The sequence below is a fragment of the Monopterus albus genome, unplaced genomic scaffold (assembly GCF_001952655.1).
Source record: "Monopterus albus unplaced genomic scaffold, M_albus_1.0 scaffold165.1, whole genome shotgun sequence".
NCBI lineage: Eukaryota > Metazoa > Chordata > Actinopteri > Synbranchiformes > Synbranchidae > Monopterus > Monopterus albus.
In genome coordinates this window covers 723024-744967 of record NW_018128045.1, presented here as the reverse complement: position 1 = coordinate 744967, position 21944 = coordinate 723024, and the positions used below count along the sequence as shown (strand labels likewise).

Here is a 21944-nt window from a genome sequence, read left to right as displayed (position 1 = left end):
TTGTTGCCCCACACAAACTCACCCACAAACTATCCACACTGGGTCTGCACCCCACCCTCTGTGACTGGCTCCTGGACTTTGACTGGCAGGCCCCAGACTGTCAGGATTGGCAATAGGACCTCAGCCAGCATTGTTACAAACACTGGCACCCCACAGGGATGTGTCCTCAGTCTCATCCTCTACACCCTGTTCACCCACGACTGTGTCGCCTCCCACAAAGACAACATCATCCTAAAGTTCGCGGACGACACCGCAGTGATAGGTCGCACCACTGGCGAGGACGAAGCAGCCTATAGGAGGGAGGTGGCCAGTCTGGTGTCATGGTGCAAGGACAATAATCTCAGCCTCAACATGGACAGGACGAAGGAGATGATAGTGGACATGAAGTAGAGGAGAACTCATCGGCCACTGTTCATCCAGGGGCTTGAAGTGGAAAGGGTGAGCAGCTTCAAATACCTGGGCGTCCACCCAGTGACCCCATCCACCCCCGGCACGGACTGTTCATACCCCTACCCTCCAGTTGGAGTCTTAGAGCTGTGAAATGCAGGACCTCTAGACTGAAAAACTCTTTCTTTCCGACTGCTATCAGACTCCTAAACAGCTGACTCAGGATCTACCTCATGTAACCTCATGCAATAATTTTGCACATGCATAATTGCACACTCACTGCTGAGTATTTGTGAAAACACAGAAAAAAAGGACCAACAATTCCCAGTGGTCTACAGACATTAAAATATTAGTGTGCAAGATAAGAAATTCAATTCTCCTATGCACTTGTCACAATTTTAATCTAATAAAGTGGTTGACTCAGTGTCAGCACATTTATTAAAGCAGAAGCTGTTTTGGTTCGTCAGTCTAAATTTCAAGTGTCTAATAAATTTTCTTCTCAGTATTTATTGTCCTGCACTTGTCTCATATGCTTGCATTTGATTATAAGTTTTATTTCTCTGCAAGGATGGCAATTGTGCTTTGTTCATCAGTTTGTGCATTTCAAAATGGTTTAATTTTTGGCATAAGTAAAAGGACACATTTATGAAAGCATTCCATTTCTCATCCATTAATTTTAGCCATATCATGTCACCTGTACCACACCTGTCAAAGTTCTGACGTTTTTACCTAAATTGTATTCAGACTTTAATCTGCTACACCTGACATTTAACTCACCACGAAACCAGTTTGACAAAGTTGTCGTTGAGTGCAATGCCAGAGCTGGCATCAAAGATGGAGGAGCGAGGGTCGCCATTGAAGTCTGTGGACACAACCTGAGCAGAGAGAGAATGTTTACATGCTCAGCAATACAAGGCTGTAGACATGTGAGACAGTATCAGCCATAATAAATAGTTTAGATTAATGCTACTGTCTTTTTTACCCAGAGAGAGTATAACAGATATTTAAGTAACTTTATTTGGCAGGTGAGAAACAGTTTCACTGATGTAAGACAAGGATTATCCTTATTATCCTATCCTTATATATTGAACTGCCATTTTATTCAGTGAAGTGCTGCCACCTAGTGGATCAGTTATGACTCCACACTCCAATAAACCAAAATCAAATGATTATGCAGGATGACAGTGTTGTGTATGTGGGGGGTGGGGGGGGGGGGGGGGGGGGGGGGGGGGTCTATGACCAAGAATTCCCTTCATCGGTCCCTCAGCAGCAGCCTTGATGTCATCGTACTTGGCCTGGACAAAGGACATTTTAGTTAAAATAAAAAAAATTGTAGATGGAGAACGTATGAAAACTAAAGTGCTATAAAGAAAATGACAGCATGCAGTGAGAGATCTGTTAAACTAGAACTTCAAATCTAAGATGGGGAACAGGTCGTCATCTAAATACTGGTTCTAAAGTAAAACAGCTTCCTAGTTAAACTGCTGTGTGACAGTAGTAATGCTTCAAAATAAAGCTCTGAGATGTTTACAGGCTTCTCCAGACAGACGGTCAGGTCCACAACAGACACGTTGGGGGTGGGGACACGGAAAGCCATAGCGGTCAGTTTGCTGTAAGAACAAAACAGTCAAGTCAGACAAAGTAAAATCAGAACTTTTGTTTCATCCCTTAACAGCCAAGTTATCTTTTTGTAATTGTCTCCTGGGCAAGAAACTCAGTGGTCAGTCTCATAAAACAGCACCACTGCACTCTGTCCTTGCTATAGATCCAAGGAGTCAGGTACGCACATAAAATTGGAAGTTAAAATCTTACCCGCTGAGCTCAGGGATGACCCTGCCTACAGCTTTGGCAGCACCGATGGAGGTGGGGATGATGTTCTGGGTGGCACCACGTCCATCCCTCCACGTCTTGCGAGAGGGACAGTCAACAGTCTTCTGGGTGGTGGTGACAGCATGGACTGTGCTCTGAAAGAACAGACAGATCTGAGATGGTGTTCAACATCATGACAGTTAAATCACATTATCCAGAGTAGGAAATGCTTACTGCCCCAAAAACTGATCACATTACTTCAAGCAATAGAGTACAGTATATGATAAATACCAAGAAATACAGAAGGCAAACAACCAAAAGATTATCAGCAAAGAGACCAACACTGAAGTGATTAGTCAAAAAACTTGTTCTGCTTAGAACTGTAAAGTCATGCTTCACTTCTGTTTCAACTCCGATCAGACCAAATGTGCCATTCACAGCCTTCGCTTTGTGCTCCAATGCTCCTTTCTTCGTGTGCTTCATCTGAAAATGGAAATGAAGCGGGAGCTCTGCTCTCTGTAATTTTAATCAGTTAAGTGTCCGAAGTCTTTACCATGAAACCTTCAATGATGCCAAAGTTGTCGTTGATGACCTTGGCGAGGGGGGGCCAGGCAGTTGGTTGTGCAGGAAGCGTTGCTATGGAGACAGGGCAGGTAATACATGTCAGAAAGCAAAATTGTAGAGTATGACGTGGCTTGGCTTGGTTTTTTTTTTTTTTTTTTTTTTGGCAGAACATGCAACAGCGTCCAGATGTGAACATCTGTCCTTGGAGGTCAGGACACTGGACATGCTGCATTTCAGTCCAGATGTCTCACTTCTCATTCTAACCAGTTCAACATGGAGGGCATCATCAATAAGATTAAAACTGTAGGTAGTTTGAAGAAATTGCTCCAAATTTAAGTTCTTCTGCTACATCTTTATCAAACCATCTGCGACACTGAGCCAGTGTCACCAGACTCACCTGACAACCTTCATGGATTTGTCGTGGTTGACGCCCATAACAAATGTGGGGACATCAGCACTGGGAGAGGAGATCACCACCCTCTTAGCGCCACCCTTCAGGTGAGCCTAAAGAAACCAACAAAAGGCCAAAGGCAACGACAAACGTGATCACTTCTGCCCTTTACACAAAGGGGAATGATGCAGTTAGAAACCTTTCTAGTCATGTGTGGCTCCCTCCTTGAGCTAGAATTAAACTGTTTAGATTTTAAAATGCATTTTTGTCCTATTGAACAAGAGGCTGATGTAAAGGCCAAAAAACAGACATCTATTTATGATCCTTTATTCACTTACAAACAAGTCAAAATCAGATTGAATAGTCCAGTTCTGACTCTAGTGAATCAGCTGTAAACTCACAGAGGCCTGCTCGATGGTGGTGAACACGCCAGTGGACTCCACCACTTAGTCAACACCGGCGTCGCTCCATTTGATGTTGGCGGGGTCCTTCCTGCACGTCATCACATTGAGGTTTAGACATCAGGACTGTACTGAATTCAGACCAAGAGTGCCGAAAACTCTAAACACATGTATTCATACTCGTGGGAGACCATGATATGCATGTTGCCGATAACCAGCTTGCCATCCTCGGCCTTCACCTCTTCATGTTTCCACATACCATGAGTGGAGTCATGTTTGAACATATAGGCCTGCAGGAAGAAGACAGGATAAGAACATCAAGGCTGCACTGCCTGCATCTTACAGAAAATGCATCATCGTAGTGTAGCTGCACTGAACAGTGTCAGGTCTCCACAGGAGGTTTACAGCTACAGAACTTCACCTTATAACCCAAAGATGGTTTGAAAGACTAATACTACACTCAGTTTTGACTAAGATGTCATTCTGCCCATATTTCACAAGTGTCAATACCACTAAGAACTGCAGCCCCTGGCAGTTTAATATTTGCGCCTATAAAACCATTAACCACTTATGAAGTTAGTTATTTTCCCTGAGATACACCTTGTCCTCACCATGTGGTCCAGGTCGATAAAGGGGTCATTGATGGCGGCCACCTTGACGTTGCCACTTGTAATAGCAGCACGGGTCACTAAACGGCTGATGCGTCCGAATCTGAAACATGACAGCGAGAATATAGAGAAACTAAATTAGATCCCAGCGGGGTCAGTGTATAAAAGGTCTGTGTACTAGGAAGCCAGTGGATTTGTTTTGAAATGAAAACTGCTTCCCAATAGGCATTTAGAAATTTGGGTGGGGGAGGTTACTATCATTTTGATAGTAACGCGACACAAATGGCCATTAGCTGATTGTTCATTTATAAAATGAAATCCACATAGCCTACATACATTCAATTTCAGATCTGCATCTGTCTCGACTGAGGGCGGAGCTTGGCGACATGAACAGGGCAGAGGCCACGGCAGGACAGGATGTGTGCATTGTCTGAACCAGTTTTTCGCTTCACCTCCTCTGCACTCACCCTGTGGCCAAGTTTCACTGCCTCTCCCATAATCATCCTCTCCACCATTTCATAGCACAAATAATCACACCCACCCTTTATACACAGCCCCTGCCTCTGCCGTACATCATTTGCCATCACTAAGGTCTGTCCTCAGTGCAGCCGATGTGAAACTAAGTGCACGTAAGCTACTTCCAATTTATAAACTAAATTTAACCACTGTTGTCCTGTTTCTAAACTTGGATTACAAAAGAAACTTTTTCCAAGTTGAAATTGAAGAAAAAAAAATACAATTAACCATTTTAGATATTTTGAAGATGAACATTTTACCTTCCTCACAATCTGAGTGGAGAGAAAAGTAAAGTGCAAGTCTCACATTGGATAAACTTGAGGCCCTTTTATTAGTCCAAGTATCTTTTGATGAAGTTGTCTGCTTTACTTTGACAGCTTGATGTTTACCACCGTCTAGTTGGTAAAGTTGTCAAGGTTGTCCAAAATTAACAACTTTCCTTCTACGAAACCCAAAACTTCTGCATCCACATCACGTTTTCCCTCCGACCACCAGGTGACACCACAACTCCAAGAAGAGTCCCTGTGGAAGACAGCCGGGCCCCCCAGGGCCTGCCAACCTTGACTGAAGCTAGACCCACAGCCGCGAGTCTGTTTACGCCTTGTATGGCTGCCGTCACAGCAGGTCAAGCAGCAGAACACTGCTGGAGGACTTTAATATTGTGTGATCATCTGGGAGAAAAATGAGATAAAAGGCAGGCAGGTGATCCTGTGAACCTCAGTTTAGCTTGAGATTACAGAGATAGGGAGCGGAAAGAGGACGGTGTGACCTTGCAGATACAAGAAAACCTCAGGAGTGCAGTGAGGACCCAAAACATGGATCTACTGCAGTGCAAGAGAACCGTCTGAGTCCACAATGGAATTTAAAGCAGTGTGGAATAAAGGGACTGTTCAAAACCTTGAAAATGTTCATTTAATAAGTGAAAAAAATTCCATAATCACCCAACAAATAAGCTGAGTCAAAAATACAGAGCAGATTTGCCATGTCAGTAAAGTTCAGCTGGGGGAAACATGCATGTTTGTCCATACAACAAACAGTTGGGACTGCCTGAGATGGACTTGATTTCACCGTTATGAGCGCACAAACAAGACTGCAGCCGCCACATGGAGACGATCTCTCCTACAACATGCACTGAACCATGCAGACCCCATCCTCCGTTTCGGCTCAGTGATGCCGTTGGTCCAGCACCGGGATCCAGTCTCCAACAGCTGCTTCACAGGTGATCTTCAAGCCTGAGCAGCATCCACAAACCAGATAATCTGATGTTCAGCAGAAAGGGTAGAGGGTTAAAAATAGATGAGGAGAGAATAAAGGGAATGCGACAGCTGTGGAGAGCAGCAATAGAGGAATCTGAAGGGTGTGGAGGACGAGGGGCTGGCGACCCTGATGCCAGCGCACTATAAATAACCAGATAATAGACAGGTCCAGTCCAGAGTCCAGTACCATCACGGACAGCATTTACTGTAGTTGGAGGAAAAAGGTTCAAAGGTAAATGACTGGATAAGATTGTCAGAATGTATATTTATGTCACATTCATTTGTCCAGAGCGAACATTTTATTCCCCATGCACACATCAGGAGCTATGTGGGGTCAGCATTTTTCTCAAGGGCATCTGTTTCTTTTACATTGGCATAATCTCAGTGAGCTTCCCCCTAGGTCAACATTTTAATACACCATACTGTTGTTTCTCACAAGCTTACTTTCATTTCTGCTGGATCTGTGGATTTTCTTGATTAACTCAATTGTGCAATTAGACCACAAAATGTCACATAACACTAAAAATTACCCACCATAAATTTCTGGAGCCCACGGTGAATTAAAAACTCATTTCACCACATAAAAGAAACAAAAACGAGCTGGGAGAAAAATGTTTGTGTGGGGAAAATTTGACTTAATTATCATCACAATCACTGCCAATTTGCTCTTCCAGCACTAATGTTTATATCAGCTCTCAAAGGAGGAACTTTTCTGTCTTTTGGTTCATGACAGCTAAACACCTGACTTCCATTTACTTCAGGGCTCCTCTCTCCTCAGTGGATCACCTCATGCTGTTTAGATTCCTCTCAGATAGTCAGAGGTCACAGTAACACTGCAGGTCATGAGGAGAGAGGAGGCGAGCACTCAGCCACTGAGCCAAAACATAACCACTGCAAACTGCCAGATATTTGCTAGTTCCTGCTTCTCCAATGTGAAAATCTGTTGACTATGTTCTGTATGAAAGTAAAATATATTTGAGTTTTTGACTGCTGACGTCAAAACTCCAGCAACACTTACAGTGCATAAAACAACATGTTTCAGCCTTTGTCAGAGCCTGCTAAAAGCATAAAGTCATGTAAGTATTGTGGATGTAGAAAAGCTGCAGCCCCATTTACAAGTCTAAAACACATCCAAATTGGTGAACACTTGCCATTAGAGCTGGGGGTCCACCAGCTATGTACATTCTCACATGCTGATCAACTGTGGTGTCACCTGTGTCAATAACTAGACACACCTTTTGTCGTTTACCAATTTCAGAATGTGTTTGGCCCCTAACCATATGACAAGTGGATTTAAGTGGATTTTTTTTTTTATTGGCCAACATGTATGTTTTGTTTACCCATTTTTATTTTACAGTTGGCAGTAGTTGAAGTTGTGCCAGAAGCTTCTGCTTTGACTTTTGGGCAGTTTAAAGCATCTCTTTGGTCTCATTAAAATAAATCGGCAGAACAATCAATACTTAAAACAGTTTAAGTTGGAGCTCTGTAATGTTACAGCAGCTATATCAACTCTAATGGAAGCTTTATGCGTGCGTCCACACCATCAACCCACCCGTTGATTCCAATTTGTCCACCATTTTGTCTGATATGTTCTAGTCCTGGCTGTAAGAGAAAAAGTTTTGAACAAACACAATCTTCTACACATTAAACAAATTAATTTCATTCACACATCAATTTAATCCTGACGTTTTAAGAGGAGTAGGCAGCTGATCCAGGAAACCACGTCAGCTAAATTACAAGAGAAGAACCAACTGCAAGAGGAGCAAACCACTGCAACAACAACCGGACGATTTTCCACCTGCGGCTCAGAAAAAAAACGGAACCAACCTTTTAAAATTGCACTGTACGAACAAGATCAGTCTGACTCATAACGAAAAATTAAAACATACCGTTAGACACTCAACCTTTAGTCCTCTTCCAAGTGACCAAATGAGAGCGCGGAGGGCTGATGCGTCACTGTGCGCTGCCGGACCCACCCCCGTCAGAGGATCATGGTCGCTGCCGTCAAGAGGTTTACAGGCGTTTTACACCAGCTGAGAGATGACGAGGTGATAGAAAAGACCTCACCCTACCTGACCTCCAGTTTCACCACTCTGAGTGCCTCATTTATTTTATTCCACGGTGGACTGTGGATGCACAATCTGGTTGCAACGGGACAGCGCTGACGTACCAACACACTACAGGTGGTTCTCATTAATACCAATGAACTGGTTAATATTCATTTATACAAATGTTGCTACAGTCAGGAACCCTAACTGGAAAATTATAGTGTTAGTTCAATAACAAAAATGGAGTTTTAAAATTCCTCTTTTTACTTGGTTCAGGCTCCACACAAATCAAACCAAGCCACACAAATAAAGAAGCCTGACTGGATCTCACAACCTCAAGGATACAGACAGAAGACACAGAGGACAGAGGAGGTGCAGGAGGAGATCCACACTTCTCTGCCTTCAGTGACTGATATATAAGAGAAAAACCTTTAGAGCCCAGTTGAACAAATGGAGCTTCAGGCACAGAGCTTCCTCTTTATCTCCTGTGTGGCTCCCTCTAGTGAAAACACGCTGAGGCAACAGGAGACAAACCATCATCATCATCTGAGCATGGACATTCATACTGCACTTATAGAACCAGTATGTGTGACAAAATAATCAAACGACAAACCAAAACTGAACACAGCATCAACTGTGAGAGGTCAGAGGTCACGCTGGGAGTCAGGGGTGGCTGGAGAACGATCGTTGTCCTGAACAGACAGAAGACACCGTCTCCCCCCGCCAGAAACTTCTTATCATGTAAACAAGTTCCATACTTCAGTGACATGACGACCCCTGAGGCTGAAAAAAAAACATGATGCAGCTCATATCTCAGAAAAACTAATAAGTGGACCTTTGAGTTTAGATTTCCAGAAACACATGAAAGTGGTATAAGAAAGACATGAAAACATATGAACCAATCCTTTAAGGCCATTGTGAAGACATGGCTGAAGATGAGTGTCGGTCCGATGCTGTCAGACGGTGACTACGGAGGATATTTTAACTCCTCATGTAGTTTGCTTGGGCATGTTAAGTGATGGTTGTGCTACTATATGATGCCAGCAGAGTCGACTTTAGTCTTCAGTGGTCAAACCAACCAACATTTAAAGAAGAAGCGCACCGGAGGTCAAATGTGAACAGAAGGGAAATAAACAAAAGCTGACTTCCAGATCACAACATGGGTTGTGATTATTTCATTAGAAAAAGCCCAGTGTGACTACCACCTCCAGGCCGCCATTTTAACCCACCTCCTCCTCGCAGGATTAGACCATCCGTCTTCATCCAGCTGCAGCTGCTGCCCCAGACAGACCGACTAAGTCAGAGAGCTGTGTGGGGAGGCAGAGAGCAGGTCGTCCTTGTTTTGTCCTCTGCTACAGGACGGGGCGTCTAATCAGCTCTGCAGGGAAGATGCTGGGATAACTGGCAGGAAACCAGGTGAGGAGAGGTAAATGAGATGCTGCTGTTGAAGGGGGGTTCATTCATAATTCATTGTATATTTGCAGAATTATTTACTTGGATAAACAAGTAATTAATTGTTTTAAATAACCTCATAGTTAAAGATGCATTAACTGGATCCCCCACAGTGTCTGATAAACCCAGTGACAGTGGGACAGGATGTGGTGTCTCTCAGCTACATCCCGCCCTCCATGACCCTCCACTACAGCCTCCTGTTGTTCTTCCAGCTTCTCCACCCTGTGTTGTCAAAGTACGGTCTGTAAATTAGCCCCGCCTGCCACCTAGCCACCAGTAGTCATGCCAGACAGCCACAGAGGAGCTCTGGCTGGCTAAAAGTCTGAACCAGCAGCTGCCAGAGCGAAGAGGTGGCATGTTTTACACAGAGAGAGTGGGACAAAGAAAGCAACCAGGGTTAACATCATCACGTCCTTAGACCCCTTTCACTGTGGCACCTGCCCCGGTATTGATCTGCTGTGCCCCAGTAAACTCACACATTCGAGTTTTAGCTCCTGTGTTTGGCAGTGGATAAATTTAAACTGATAATAGCTGGAAATGAATTGATTTGTTGTTCTAATCCAGAATGTCATGTCAAGACAAAATAGAAGTGGAGGCATAGTGGTCAGGGCTCGTACACCACGGTGCGGACGTATGCATGTTGTACACCACGGTGCGGACGTATGCATGTTGTACATGTCGTTGCATGAAGCAGTCTGCTTATTGGAATGTAAAACAAAAGGTACTGGGGTATGTGACAGGGATTAAAGTGAGTTTTTGAGTAATACAGATCTTATTTTGACTAACATTATTGACTACTGTAGATGGACATCAGAAAATAGTTTAGAGGAGGCTGAGACTGAATTAATATAATTTTGGAAATTTGAGCTTTGTGTAACATCACACTGTCACATTAGCAGTAACCAGTGTTCTGGACGGACACGCTAGCATCAGACTGGAGGCTTCATGTTGTATAGCTGGTTCTATTCTAGTCTTTGGGGAAACAGAATCTGATGGATGGTGCAAAGAGCGGTGAGGAGCATTAGTTTGTTTTGAGTCTAGACTGAAAAGAAATCAAGTAGAGCAGCTTTAAGAAGTCATACTACACTGGCAAATACTGTTCTTGGTTTGGACATTTTCTCATAAAACTTGTTTGGGGTGATTTTGCATCACCTCACAAATCCTTTCTTCTTTCACCGATTAATTTGTCTTTTGACCTCGTCTATCTTTTCATTCAGTAATTCTGCTCTCCTGTATTAAGTGGCTGACACTCTTAGGTTACATGAGGTTATCAGGCAATTTAATTTTAACTTTTGTTCATGATTTAATTCAACGTGGTAAAAAGAGGACAGAGACGCTTCTTACCATCTGATGCTGAAGACAGATGCTCTGTGGGGAGAAAGTCTGCAGGAAAGAAAGTAGTTTAAAAAACGTGTCTGTCTGGATTTTAATTCTGAAAGCTTCTGAAATGCATCAGAAGACTTTTTTAAAATATATTTCTTGTTTCACTTCTGTGAAATTCCTGAAAGCATCTGAATCATTGCACTGGCATTTTTTCCATTTGGGCATGTTTGATGGTGAATGATCAAAAAGAGGGGTCCTATCTTTCTACAGCTGCTTCCGAGTCCCTGTTATTATTAATACGCCCATGATTCCTTTAATTTTCTGTCTTACCAGTTATTTGCCTATGTATATTCACTTTCAACATCTGTAGAGCACTTTGATCATCTTTTGAAATGTTTTCATTATTTTTTAAATATGCTCTTTAAATACATTTCACTTGACTTGGTTTAAGACTCACAGACAGAATTGACTTAATACCATACAGATTTTTGCAGGAGCAACAACCTTCGTATGTTTACTCATCCTCTCAAGCATCTATGGAATCATTTCTCCGCATTGACTCCTGTAAACCTGACTGATGAGTCCTGACCAACAGAGAGACAGGAGGACAGATGGGCTCTCAGACCACATGGAGGGAGTCAAAGCGTCTCACTTACATCATTACCATGAAACACACACACGCACAGTTATCTACTCACACACACTGCCAACTTCTCACTGCCACTCTGTACGTGTCACCTGGGCTCGTCACCTTCATTGTTTATCTGCTGGGGCCAAATGGATCCTTTAATGACCAGTATGAACATGAGAAATGATAACAGTGAGCAAAAATCTATTTTAGTCTTCATATGAGAACCTGACTATTGTTCAGAGACAGACTTGAAACCACGGTGTTGTTGAATCTTACCTTTTTACCCTGATTTTCACATGCTGTCTGACAACTTCTGCTGCCTCACCTTTCTCTTCCTCCTCTGTAGCTCGAAGTGAGGATGAAAGTGAGGAGGACGTGTGTAGAGAGCAGAGCCAATGTCGTTCTGAGGCTGTGTCTGTGTCTGGAGTTACAGCAGCATTCAGACCTGCAAGAAAAACACACCCACCTAAAAGGCAGGGCTTCGGGGTCGTCTGCAAAGTCGCAGAGGAGTTGTACACATCAGACAGTCCAGGATTTTCATTTTTGGAAATGAAAACCTTCTATTAAAGCTTAAAGTCAGTGCTCACAGTCACAGATCAAACAGAAAGAAAAACGGCACATTACAAAGAAACGATGGAGAAACAGTCAAAGCCGAGCAGGTTTCTACCCTGTTCAAACCATTACACAGAGGCAGTGAACTCAAGCCTCAGTGCTTCTTAGTTTTGGTCTCAGCAGCCTGATGTGCAGCTAAACGTGGCTTCAGAGGCCTTTTCACAGTAGCGGGGGGGCCGAGCAGTGGGACAACGCCGTGAGCAGAAAACACAGGGTATCGATTCGACCAGACTCGTGTGGGATCGATCAATATGACATTTACTGTGAGTTCTGTGAAGCCCATATGAGCTGCTGCTGGACTTTCTGTCTCCGTGTGCATGTGGGTGGTGTTAGTATGTAACTGAGCGATGTCATGATGCTGCAGTGAGACAACACGGTACCAATGTGTCATGTGTTTGTGTGAAAGCCAAACTAATGCAACAGCCTGTGAAGGAAAGTTACTTCTGTACAACCAGCAACACTGAAGATCAACTTCAGTCCGTGTGTTTGAGTTAGTAAACTACAAAGCATGTGTATTTTGTAACATGTTTTAATATATGGTTATTTAATCTCAATTTTAACAATACAGAGAGATTCAAGTAATACAACTAAACAAGTAAAACGGTTCTTGTAGCCATCTACCAGTCTCTGACATCGGTCTGAGGGAATTTTACCCCACTCCTCAATGCAGAATTGTTTCAGCTGTGAGATGTTTGAGGGGTTTCTTGCATGTACAGCCCTTTTCAAGTCACCCCACAGCATCTCAATGGGATTCAGATCCGGACTTTGACTCTGCCATTCCAGGACTCTCTATTTCTTCTTTTTCAGCCAGTCTTTGGTTGATTTACTAGTACGTTTTGGGTCATTGTCATGTTGCATGGTCCAGTTCTGCTTCAGCTTTAATTTTTTAATTTCCTCAGTTAGAATAGGCATTTTTGTAGAATTACATTTACAGAAGATCTTGAAAAGACTTTTCTTCAGTTTTACTTGTTTAGTTGTATTACTTGAATCTCTCTGTATTGTTAAAATTGAGATTAAATAACCATATATTAAAACATGTTACAAAATACACATGCTTTCAAAGGGTGTCCTAATTTTTTCACATGACTGTATATCTACAGTCACCTCATTATTCCATCAGTTGATTCTAGTAAAAATCTGTTCAACTTCCCCCAAAGTCAGTGTGTGTAAATTTGGCTCTGAACTAAGCAGATCGATCTCCCTTCCACGCTGCTTTTAATGAAGCTGTGCTAGCATCAGCTGGCAGTGTGGCTTTAAAGCTACGTGAGCTAATTTCATTTCAGTTGCTAGAGGGTCCATCCATCATCTATACTGTTTATCCTATTGAGGGTCACGGGGGGTTTGGAGCCAATCCCAGCTGATATTGGGCGAACGTCGGGGTCCAACCTGGACAGGTCACCAGTCTATCACAGGGCTGACACTTAGACACAAACACACACTCACACTCACTTCTACAGGCAATTTAGAGTTACCAGTCAATCAATCAACAAGGAGAACATGCAAACTCCACACAGAAAGGTGCTGGGGCTCGAACCCGGAACCTTCTTGCTGTGAGACTCAAAAACAAGTGACAACTGCTCCTTGGTTGCTGATATTACTGAAGTCAACATGCCACCTTTAGATCCTAACACATCTGAATGCCCTGTGTTGTCACCATCAGATGTAACTGTGATGTACTGTACAGCCGTACCAATACATACATTAAATTTTATAACATGTCTGTGTCTGTCCCTTCGGCTCACCCTTTCTCTGCAGATGAAATGACCAGTTAAGGAGCGAGTCCTCCACTCCAGCTGCCAAGGACAAGATTACCCAGCAGGCAGCAGCACTGCTGCTTTTGTTTAGAGTTTTCGGCACAGGGGGACCTGTCTTTTCAGGCTGTGGCTCCTAGACTGTGCGTTGCGTTTCCCCTGTCACTGCGTATGGCCGAATCTGTTGGTGGTTTTAAGAAGCAGCTGAAGACACATTTGTTTAGTCAGGCTTGTAGTTGATCTGATAGTTATGTTTTACTTTATTTTTATCATAGTTTTTATATATTATCTGTTGGTGTTGTTGGCATATTGTTGTTTTGCATTCTGCATTGCTGACTTTGTGAAGCACTTTGTGATTTTATCTGTGAAAGGTGCTATATAAATAAACCTTACTTACTTACTTTACTGTTCTACGCTGTTACCAAACCTTTTATTTTTAATGACAGCATGTATTTATGAGCTATTAAAGATTTACATCTTCAAGAGTCAGTGAGACTGGAGCTGAGAGCCACAGTGCAGAGAAGTCTGAAGGTAACGCATGGTTGGTTTGGTCTTTTCAGGGGATTTGTTGACAATTAGAAGACATATTTAAAAACCAACAGCCTTACCTGGGTCCTATGAGGCTGAGTGATGGGTGGTTTTCCTCAGGTTTCTGTCTTTGTGAGGATGTCTTGCCTGCAGCAGGACAGAAGGACAAGGAATTGGACAGAGCTTCAACACAAAGGTTACATTTTCATTCTGTTTTGCAACTAAAAAGCAATTCAACAACTAGTGTCCACTGAGGGGCCTTTTATTATTCTTGTTTGTCCTCATACGTCCCCTCACGAATATAAAACCAACCAGCTGTATAATTACGCATGCACACAAACAGCAACACACAGACTATGAATAGTAAGCTGTGCCTGTCTTCAGACATATAATATTTCTCCTTCTGTTCATCACCCCGTTCCCCTCGCTCCTTCTCACCAAACCCCCCATCATCCCTCATCCTCCAGCTCCTTTTCCTCTTTCTTGTCCTTCCTTCTCCACTTTCAGCCAGACCACTAATAAACCTCTTGTCCTCATCCCTCCTTCCTCTCCAGCTCAAGTTTTTTATTCCTACAGAAGCTCATATTCCCCATAAATTTTCCCTGCTTGAAGTCTTTGTCCTCATCTCTCAGCATGACTCATAGACGTTCCCCCCCTCCGCCTCCCTGCCTCTTCATCCCCCCATCTCTTCACTCTCTCGGGCAAGTTTTATTTGGAAAGCATCCACGGTTGCTTGGGTTTTACCTCCCTCTTGCTTGCGTTGCTTTCCCCCTGTCACTTCGTATGGCCGAATCTGGTGGTGGTTTTAAGAAGCAGCTGAAGACACATTTGTTTAGTCAGGCTTGTAGTTGATCTGATAGTTATGTTTTACTTTATTTTTATCATAGTTTTTATATATTATCTGTTGGTGTTGTTGGCATATTGTTGTTTTGCATTCTGCATTGCTGACTTTGTGAAGCACTTTGTGATTTTATCTGTGAAAGGTGCTATATAAATAAACCTTACTTACTTACTTTACTGTTCTACGCTGTTACCAAACCTTTTATTTTTAATGACAGCATGTATTTATGAGCTATTAAAGATTTACATCTTCAAGAGTCAGTGAGACTGGAGCTGAGAGCCACAGTGCAGAGAAGTCTGAAGGTAACGCATGGTTGGTTTGGTCTTTTCAGGGGATTTGTTGACAATTAGAAGACATATTTAAAAACCAACAGCCTTACCTGGGTCCTATGAGGCTGAGTGATGGGTGGTTTTCCTCAGGTTTCTGTCTTTGTGAGGATGTCTTGCCTGCAGCAGGACAGAAGGACAAGGAATTGGACAGAGCTTCAACACAAAGGTTACATTTTCATTCTGTTTTGCAACTAAAAAGCAATTCAACAACTAGTGTCCACTGAGGGGCCTTTTATTATTCTTGTTTGTCCTCATACGTCCCCTCACGAATATAAAACCAACCAGCTGTATAATTACGCATGCACACAAACAGCAACACACAGACTATGAATAGTAAGCTGTGCCTGTCTTCAGACATATAATATTTCTCCTTCTGTTCATCACCCCGTTCCCCTCGCTCCTTCTCACCAAACCCCCCATCATCCCTCATCCTCCAGCTCCTTTTCCTCTTTCTTGTCCTTCCTTCTCCACTTTCAGCCAGACCACTAATAAACCTCTTGTCCTCATCCCTCCTTCCTCTCCAGCTCAAGTTTTTTATTCCTACAGAAGCTCATATTCCCCATAAATTTTCCCTGCTTGAAGTCTTTGTCCTCATCTCTCAGCATGACTCATAGACGTTACCCTCCTCCGCCTCCCTGCCTCTTCATCCCCCCATCTCTTCACTCTCTCGGGCAAGTTTTATTTGGAAAGCATCCACGGTTGCTTGGGTTTTACCTCCCTCTTGCTTTTTCTCGGTTTCTTCCTTCCTCTCTAATTCCCATCCCCTTTTCTCCATTACCCCACTCCATCTACTTTCACCAAAAAGCGCCCACATGCTCTCCCACTCTTCCCTGAAGACAACTTTAAATTAGTAAATCTGAGTCAACATTTTTACTGTGATCAGAGTGAAGTGCTGCTTTTGGGACATTTTCTGAAGAAGCAGTCTGTGCCACATTGGTGTATGCAGGATGTGATGTTGTCATGGAGACGGCTGTCTGTTTGCAGACTTGTCACATGAGTGTTTTTACCTGCAATGTGAACATTTTGGTTACTGTATTTTTATAGTTCATATGTGACATATTTTCTACACCCAGAAACATCAGATACTTACAAACAACAAATAGATCTATTTATAACAATATACAATACATTCATTTTATTTTGCCTCCGCACTGGCGGTTTTCAGATTGTTCATCTGTCCCGTTCTTGTGAACACAATAGCTCAGGGACACCTTGAGGGAATTTACTCTAATTTAGCACAACTGTCCACGTAGACTCAAAGATAAAGGTCAAAAATCAGGGCATACAACCGCGAAGCTGCAATTCCAGCTGACTCTGAAATCTTAAGCCAAAAGTGAACCGACTCACTCTGTCTTCGACAAATCAATTTGGCTTTTGTTCGGTTGTGACCTGCTCTCTAATGCCAGGTACAGAAGGTGCGAGTGCTTTCAAGAGCGCTGACTGAATATGTGCTTGGTTTTTGAACTGCAGGTTTTGCATGTGGCCATGTGATGCAAAGGAAAACATCTCGAGACCAACACTTCTACTTTTCAGCAAAGAAATGGTCGATGCTACTTGGGAAATGAGACATTTAATGTTCACTTATGAAACTCATAATGTCCTTGTGATACCACCACTGGGTGGTGCCAACATTGGATCATTATTATTTTTTCATTCTATAAGTGCTGGTCAAACAATCACATTGATTTCAACATCATGCCTTCAGCCCTACAATTCCAAATATTAAAAATATGTCTAAAGCTTCCAATGAACCACATAAAGATACATGTTTATCTAAACACTAAATTTGCAGTTTTCACTCTGGTTGATACAATTTGATTTGCTTGGTCTTGGCTGGGAAATGTTTAGTCTTGAGAAGACTGAAGTAAAGATACAAGGTATAAGGAGAACACGGAGTATCCACAGTCTGCCACAGCTGACCTAAAGGACCGGGCATCTACACTTGCATGCTGCTACTTTGTGCTGTCATGTAATTGTTGCTTTTAATTTGCTTTTTAATGTTTTATCTATTTGTGCGCATTGTGTTAAGCACTTTGAATCACATTTGTTTATGAAAATGTGTCATATAACTAAACGTGCTTTGACTACTATAGTCAGGTTTCTGCTCTTCAGTTCACAGCATGGATGCTACGATGACTCGTTTCTCCTTCCATGTGGTAAATTGTGCAGAAGCACTGGCCTTACTGTTTAACCACATCGCTGCTGCATTTATAATCACAATACTGGATGTTTGCATCCTAGCTCATGTATCTGTAACAGGTAAAGGAAATACTAAAAACAGCAAAACTACATTTACAGGGAGCAGCAGCAGAGATGTTGGCATTCATGACTGCGGCCTGCTGTCAACATCTCAGGCGTCAGCCGGAGCCGGCGGGGAAAGCTTGAGCATCACAAGGTCGGGGATCCACCAAACCGCTTGCAGCTATTTCTGCTGAATGTTTATTTGACTGGGTGCTCAAAGCAAAGACAAAGAGACTGAAAGGCAGACAGATACTGAATATGAGACTATCTGCTGTTTGAAAAATATAACATCTGTTCATAAATAATGGCTTCTGCAGTGGAGGTATATCTGATTTCAGCCAGTTGGTTGATGCGAGTTCAACATCCACCTGCTGCTGTGTAGCTCAATCCTGATTTCTGACTTGTGTGTGTGTTGAGATCAGTTATGTAACTACCAATAAGTAATTAGACTGGTTGTGTCTCCATTCGATGACGTCGGGATCTCAGAGAGCGCTGTAAATCTGTCACACCTCCAGACGGTGCTGGTACAACCCTGACGACAGAGGATAGATGACACATTTTGGCACCGTGTTATGAGAATCATAGTGCCTGGTCTGATGGGCCAGTTCTAATTAAAAGTCTCGCTGAAGAGCTGCCACAGCAACAGGCCTGGTTCAACACAGCTGTCATGGCATTTCCCTACCAGGCATATTAACAGAGGACTCGGCCCAACATGTCTTAGCAGTACTGATCCCTTTATTGCCTAAGCAAAGCCTCCTACCTAGTGGACCTCCCGTCTCTCTTTCTCCTGTTCCTTATCTCACTCATCTGTCTCTGGCTTTCCCCTGTGTAAAAGCTTGCAGCCGTCCTCTTTCTCACAGAACGACCTCCAGATGTAGCTACAGTTTATCCTCATTTCTCTTCACACAACTCACACGATTCACTCTGTTGGCAGTATTTCCTCAAAGAAGAGGAGGCGTAATGAAAATAATCACTTTGCGAACTCAATAGTCTTTGACCTTCAGTTAGTGTCTCTCTCTTTCTAGCCACATTCTGTGTCTAATATCAGCTTGAAACATTGGGCTTCTGCAGAAATAACAAGGCACCTCATTATTTTAGATGCACACACTCACACAATTAATCTCCAGGAGACCAAATATGTTATGTATCAAATATACAAATCAGTGATTGCATGAATTACACCAGCCACATAGGCACCGTATTATGCAAGTGTGACATCATTATGATTGTACTGTGACACAGGGTGACAAGTCAGCTGGATGCAGACTTTCCACTGCAGTGGTAATGAGAGACAAGGCACTGATATGGTGAGAAATAAGATGTCAGCCCATCAGACAGCTTGAAAACAATCATCAAACTTCTATGGAGGAGAAAGGAAGGTGCAGATGAAACCAACACAGTATGGAGGCTTCCAGACAGACAGTGACTGACTAGGGCCCCCTGCTGTCATCGGATCCATAGCTATCACATCATGTACACTACATGTTGGATTTTACTTAACTCAAACTATTTCTACTTTTTTAGACAAAAGTAAAAGTTCTTTCAACTTATTTCCACAGCAACACTATCAAAATATGGTCTATGTATCTTATGTGAATGACTATGATTAGGAACATGCCATGGTTCATGATAAATGTGTGGAAACCAAGGTTCCTCCATGCTGTCTTGGTTATGTCAGAAAAACTCTGGTGGACCTTTGCAGGCATCAAAAGAAATGGTCTAAACAGGCAGCCTTAGCCAAGATGGTCAAAACTACAACAAGAGTGTAATAAAGGGGAATGAGTCATTTTCATGCTTGGACTAGCCTCCTTCCAAGGGCCATCAGAGAACAAAACACCTATGGCACAAACCTGTTGAATTTGCAGAAGATTAAAATTATGAGCTATATAAAGTTTAAATGAGTTCTTTCCAAATGTGTAAGATACTTCACATTTTCCTTTAAACAGAGTAAAAGTCATCAGCGCGTCTCTGCAGCAGGGTGGGCTGGAAGAGGACAGCTCAGAGCTGGTACCGAGGTGGAGATGGAGCTAACAGAGTTGGGAGCGGCTGTCCTTCCCTGCCCGCACTCCACAGCTGAATCACTGTGTTTTCATATTCATAGTGTGTTAGAGTGAGGAGGGGGAGACAGGGAGGAGGCGAGGGCAGAGATGTCTGGAGGAGAACAGCTGTGCTGCATTGTTTGAGAGAGACAGAGGAGAGGGGAGAGAGAGGGGGAAGACCAGCTGCAGACTCAAGTGTGCCACATATTACACGCATCAGATATTGATCATATCAACACTTGCTCACTTTTTACTCGAGTGGAATAAAAGCTTCAGATTGTCCAGCAATGATGAACATAAAGATGATACAAGCAGTTCATCAGTGTCTGAGAGCCAATGATAGGGTCAGCGTGTCGCTGTCGGAGCTGAGCCATGTGTTAGAACAAGTTTAATATGACTGACAGCTGTGGAAAAATGTCTGACACCAACTTTACAAGCAACCGAGTCACCAGTAAAACATTAACAGCTTCAGTGTCAGCTTCTTGGCATTAAACCCTGGAGCTTTCTCTCCACAGCTGCCATTTTGGACTCATGTATAATATAATATTCATACAACGCGCTGCTGACAAGATGTTCACAGTCTTGTAGCAGCATAATAAAGCAACAACTTCACAGCTTTGGTTTGTTTTAACTTAGCAAATTTCATCAATGTGTTCGGGCAGGAACTTTTGTGAGGTTTGGGTCACATGGGCAGTGGTTGGCAGAGTCTTTTAAATACTTTTTTGCCATCACCTTTGCTCCAGAAACAAATAAGATGCACAAACCACAGGACACCGGGCAGGTAGGCAGTGTGCAGACAGGAACTGGACACAGCATCACACAGACGTGCACATAACCTGCAGCTATGGATGTAGACCAGTAGCAATGAAACCACTATAACTACACTTTTTTTACATACCTGGAGGAACCGGATGCACAATCAGTCTTCATTTCTCTTTTATTATCAACGTTCTTCATTTTCATAACACGTTTTTGTTTGTTTGGCTGTAAATTGTGTTTTGGAGAAAACAACTACACATGGGGATATACAACGACATGCCAGTATTTTAGGTACACCAAGCTAAAACTAAGTCAATCTAATGCAACAGTAAATCCTCCTCCATGAATGAAATAGTGTTTAGTTTGTGTTAAAACAGTTTTGGAGACATGTTGAGTGCCTGTGTGGTCACCATGTAGTTTGTGTTGCTGCTGTGTTATACAGAAAGTGTGTCTGTTATTTAGCATATATAAACGAGGTGGACAAAATAATAGAACCTGTCAATATAACAGTAAAAGTGAACACTATAACACTATAAGCTTAACTGTGAGACGCTGAGCTGTTTCTTCATGAATTATTCCTGTTAACGACTCAGTCTGCGTGCATCTACCTTTGACAGCTCGTCTTTAAGACTGTTTTCGTGCACGTGTGTCCGTGTGCTCGAGCCACAAAACGAGAGAGAGGCAGAGCGACATCAACAATGACTGGAGTAAACAGGAGTGTGTGACGACGGTACGGCAGAGAGAGGGAGGAGGCGACGCGGATGACACACACATACACACCCAGCCGTTTTCTCACACAGGGAGGACAGGAGGACGGCGAAGAGGAGAAAGGGAGAGAAGAAGAGGAGGAGGAGGAGAGAGGAAAGCGCGCAGAAAGAGAGATCCGTGGAGAGATGCCCGCTGGACGGATGGATTTTATGTTCCCCGAGCTGTACGAGCCTCTGTAAGACGACATGGGCTGCATAGGATCCCGGACGATCAGTAAGAACAGCTCGCTTTATATTCTGCCATGTGGAGGGATGGACGGGGAGAATGAACATATAAAGGAATGATATTCCCTTAATAGTTTAATAATCCAGCAGAGAGTTGCGGCGCTTCAGAGGTGGTTTTCTGCTCTTTTCGGTCACATAAGGAGCCTTTGTCGGGTGAAGCGTCGGTACAGTTTACTATAGGGATTATTGTAGCATCCGGTGGTTTTCTGCTCTTTTCGGTCACATTTGTCGGGTGAAGCCTCGGTACAGTTTACTATAGGGATTACTGTAGCATCGTGGTGTGTTTTTGAGTGTATGGGTGTGTTGGAGCGGAGACGCGGAGGGGAGAGGCGGGACAGACAGGCAGCAGGAGGGATGGGAGCGGAATAAGATGCGGCTTGACGTTTGGGTCTCCACATGGACGACACCAGACCTGCAGTGTGTGTGTGTGTGTGTCAGAGAGGGAGAGAGAAAGAGAGAGGGGGGG

General features: G+C 43.2%; 1 protein-coding gene, 1 long non-coding RNA gene and 1 pseudogene across 4 annotated transcripts in view; 2 read left to right on the top strand and 1 right to left on the bottom strand.

Moving 5' to 3' along the window:
• Positions 1 to 665: 665 nt before the first annotated feature.
• Positions 666 to 7898, bottom strand: LOC109968880 (glyceraldehyde-3-phosphate dehydrogenase-like; annotated as a pseudogene).
• A 56-nt stretch (positions 7899 to 7954) lies between these two features.
• On the top strand, positions 7955 to 13993 carry LOC109968881 (uncharacterized). Its single transcript, XR_002276195.1, has 3 exons — positions 7955 to 8115; positions 8257 to 9396; positions 13754 to 13993. It is a non-coding gene; the product is annotated as an uncharacterized LOC109968881 (long non-coding RNA).
• A 7217-nt stretch (positions 13994 to 21210) lies between these two features.
• The window catches only part of LOC109968871 (protein FAM131B-like), a 48928-nt gene continuing 48194 nt past the window's right edge, over positions 21211 to 21944 (top strand). For 2 of the 3 annotated variants that reach the window (XM_020615426.1, XM_020615424.1), the window contains exon 1: positions 21212 to 21467. In XM_020615426.1, the coding sequence (XP_020471082.1) occupies positions 21440 to 21467 (28 nt within the window). In that variant the 5' untranslated portion in view covers positions 21212 to 21439. Of the gene's footprint in view, positions 21468 to 21944 lie in introns of all 3 variants that reach the window. The other variant, XM_020615423.1, reaches the window with a different exon arrangement.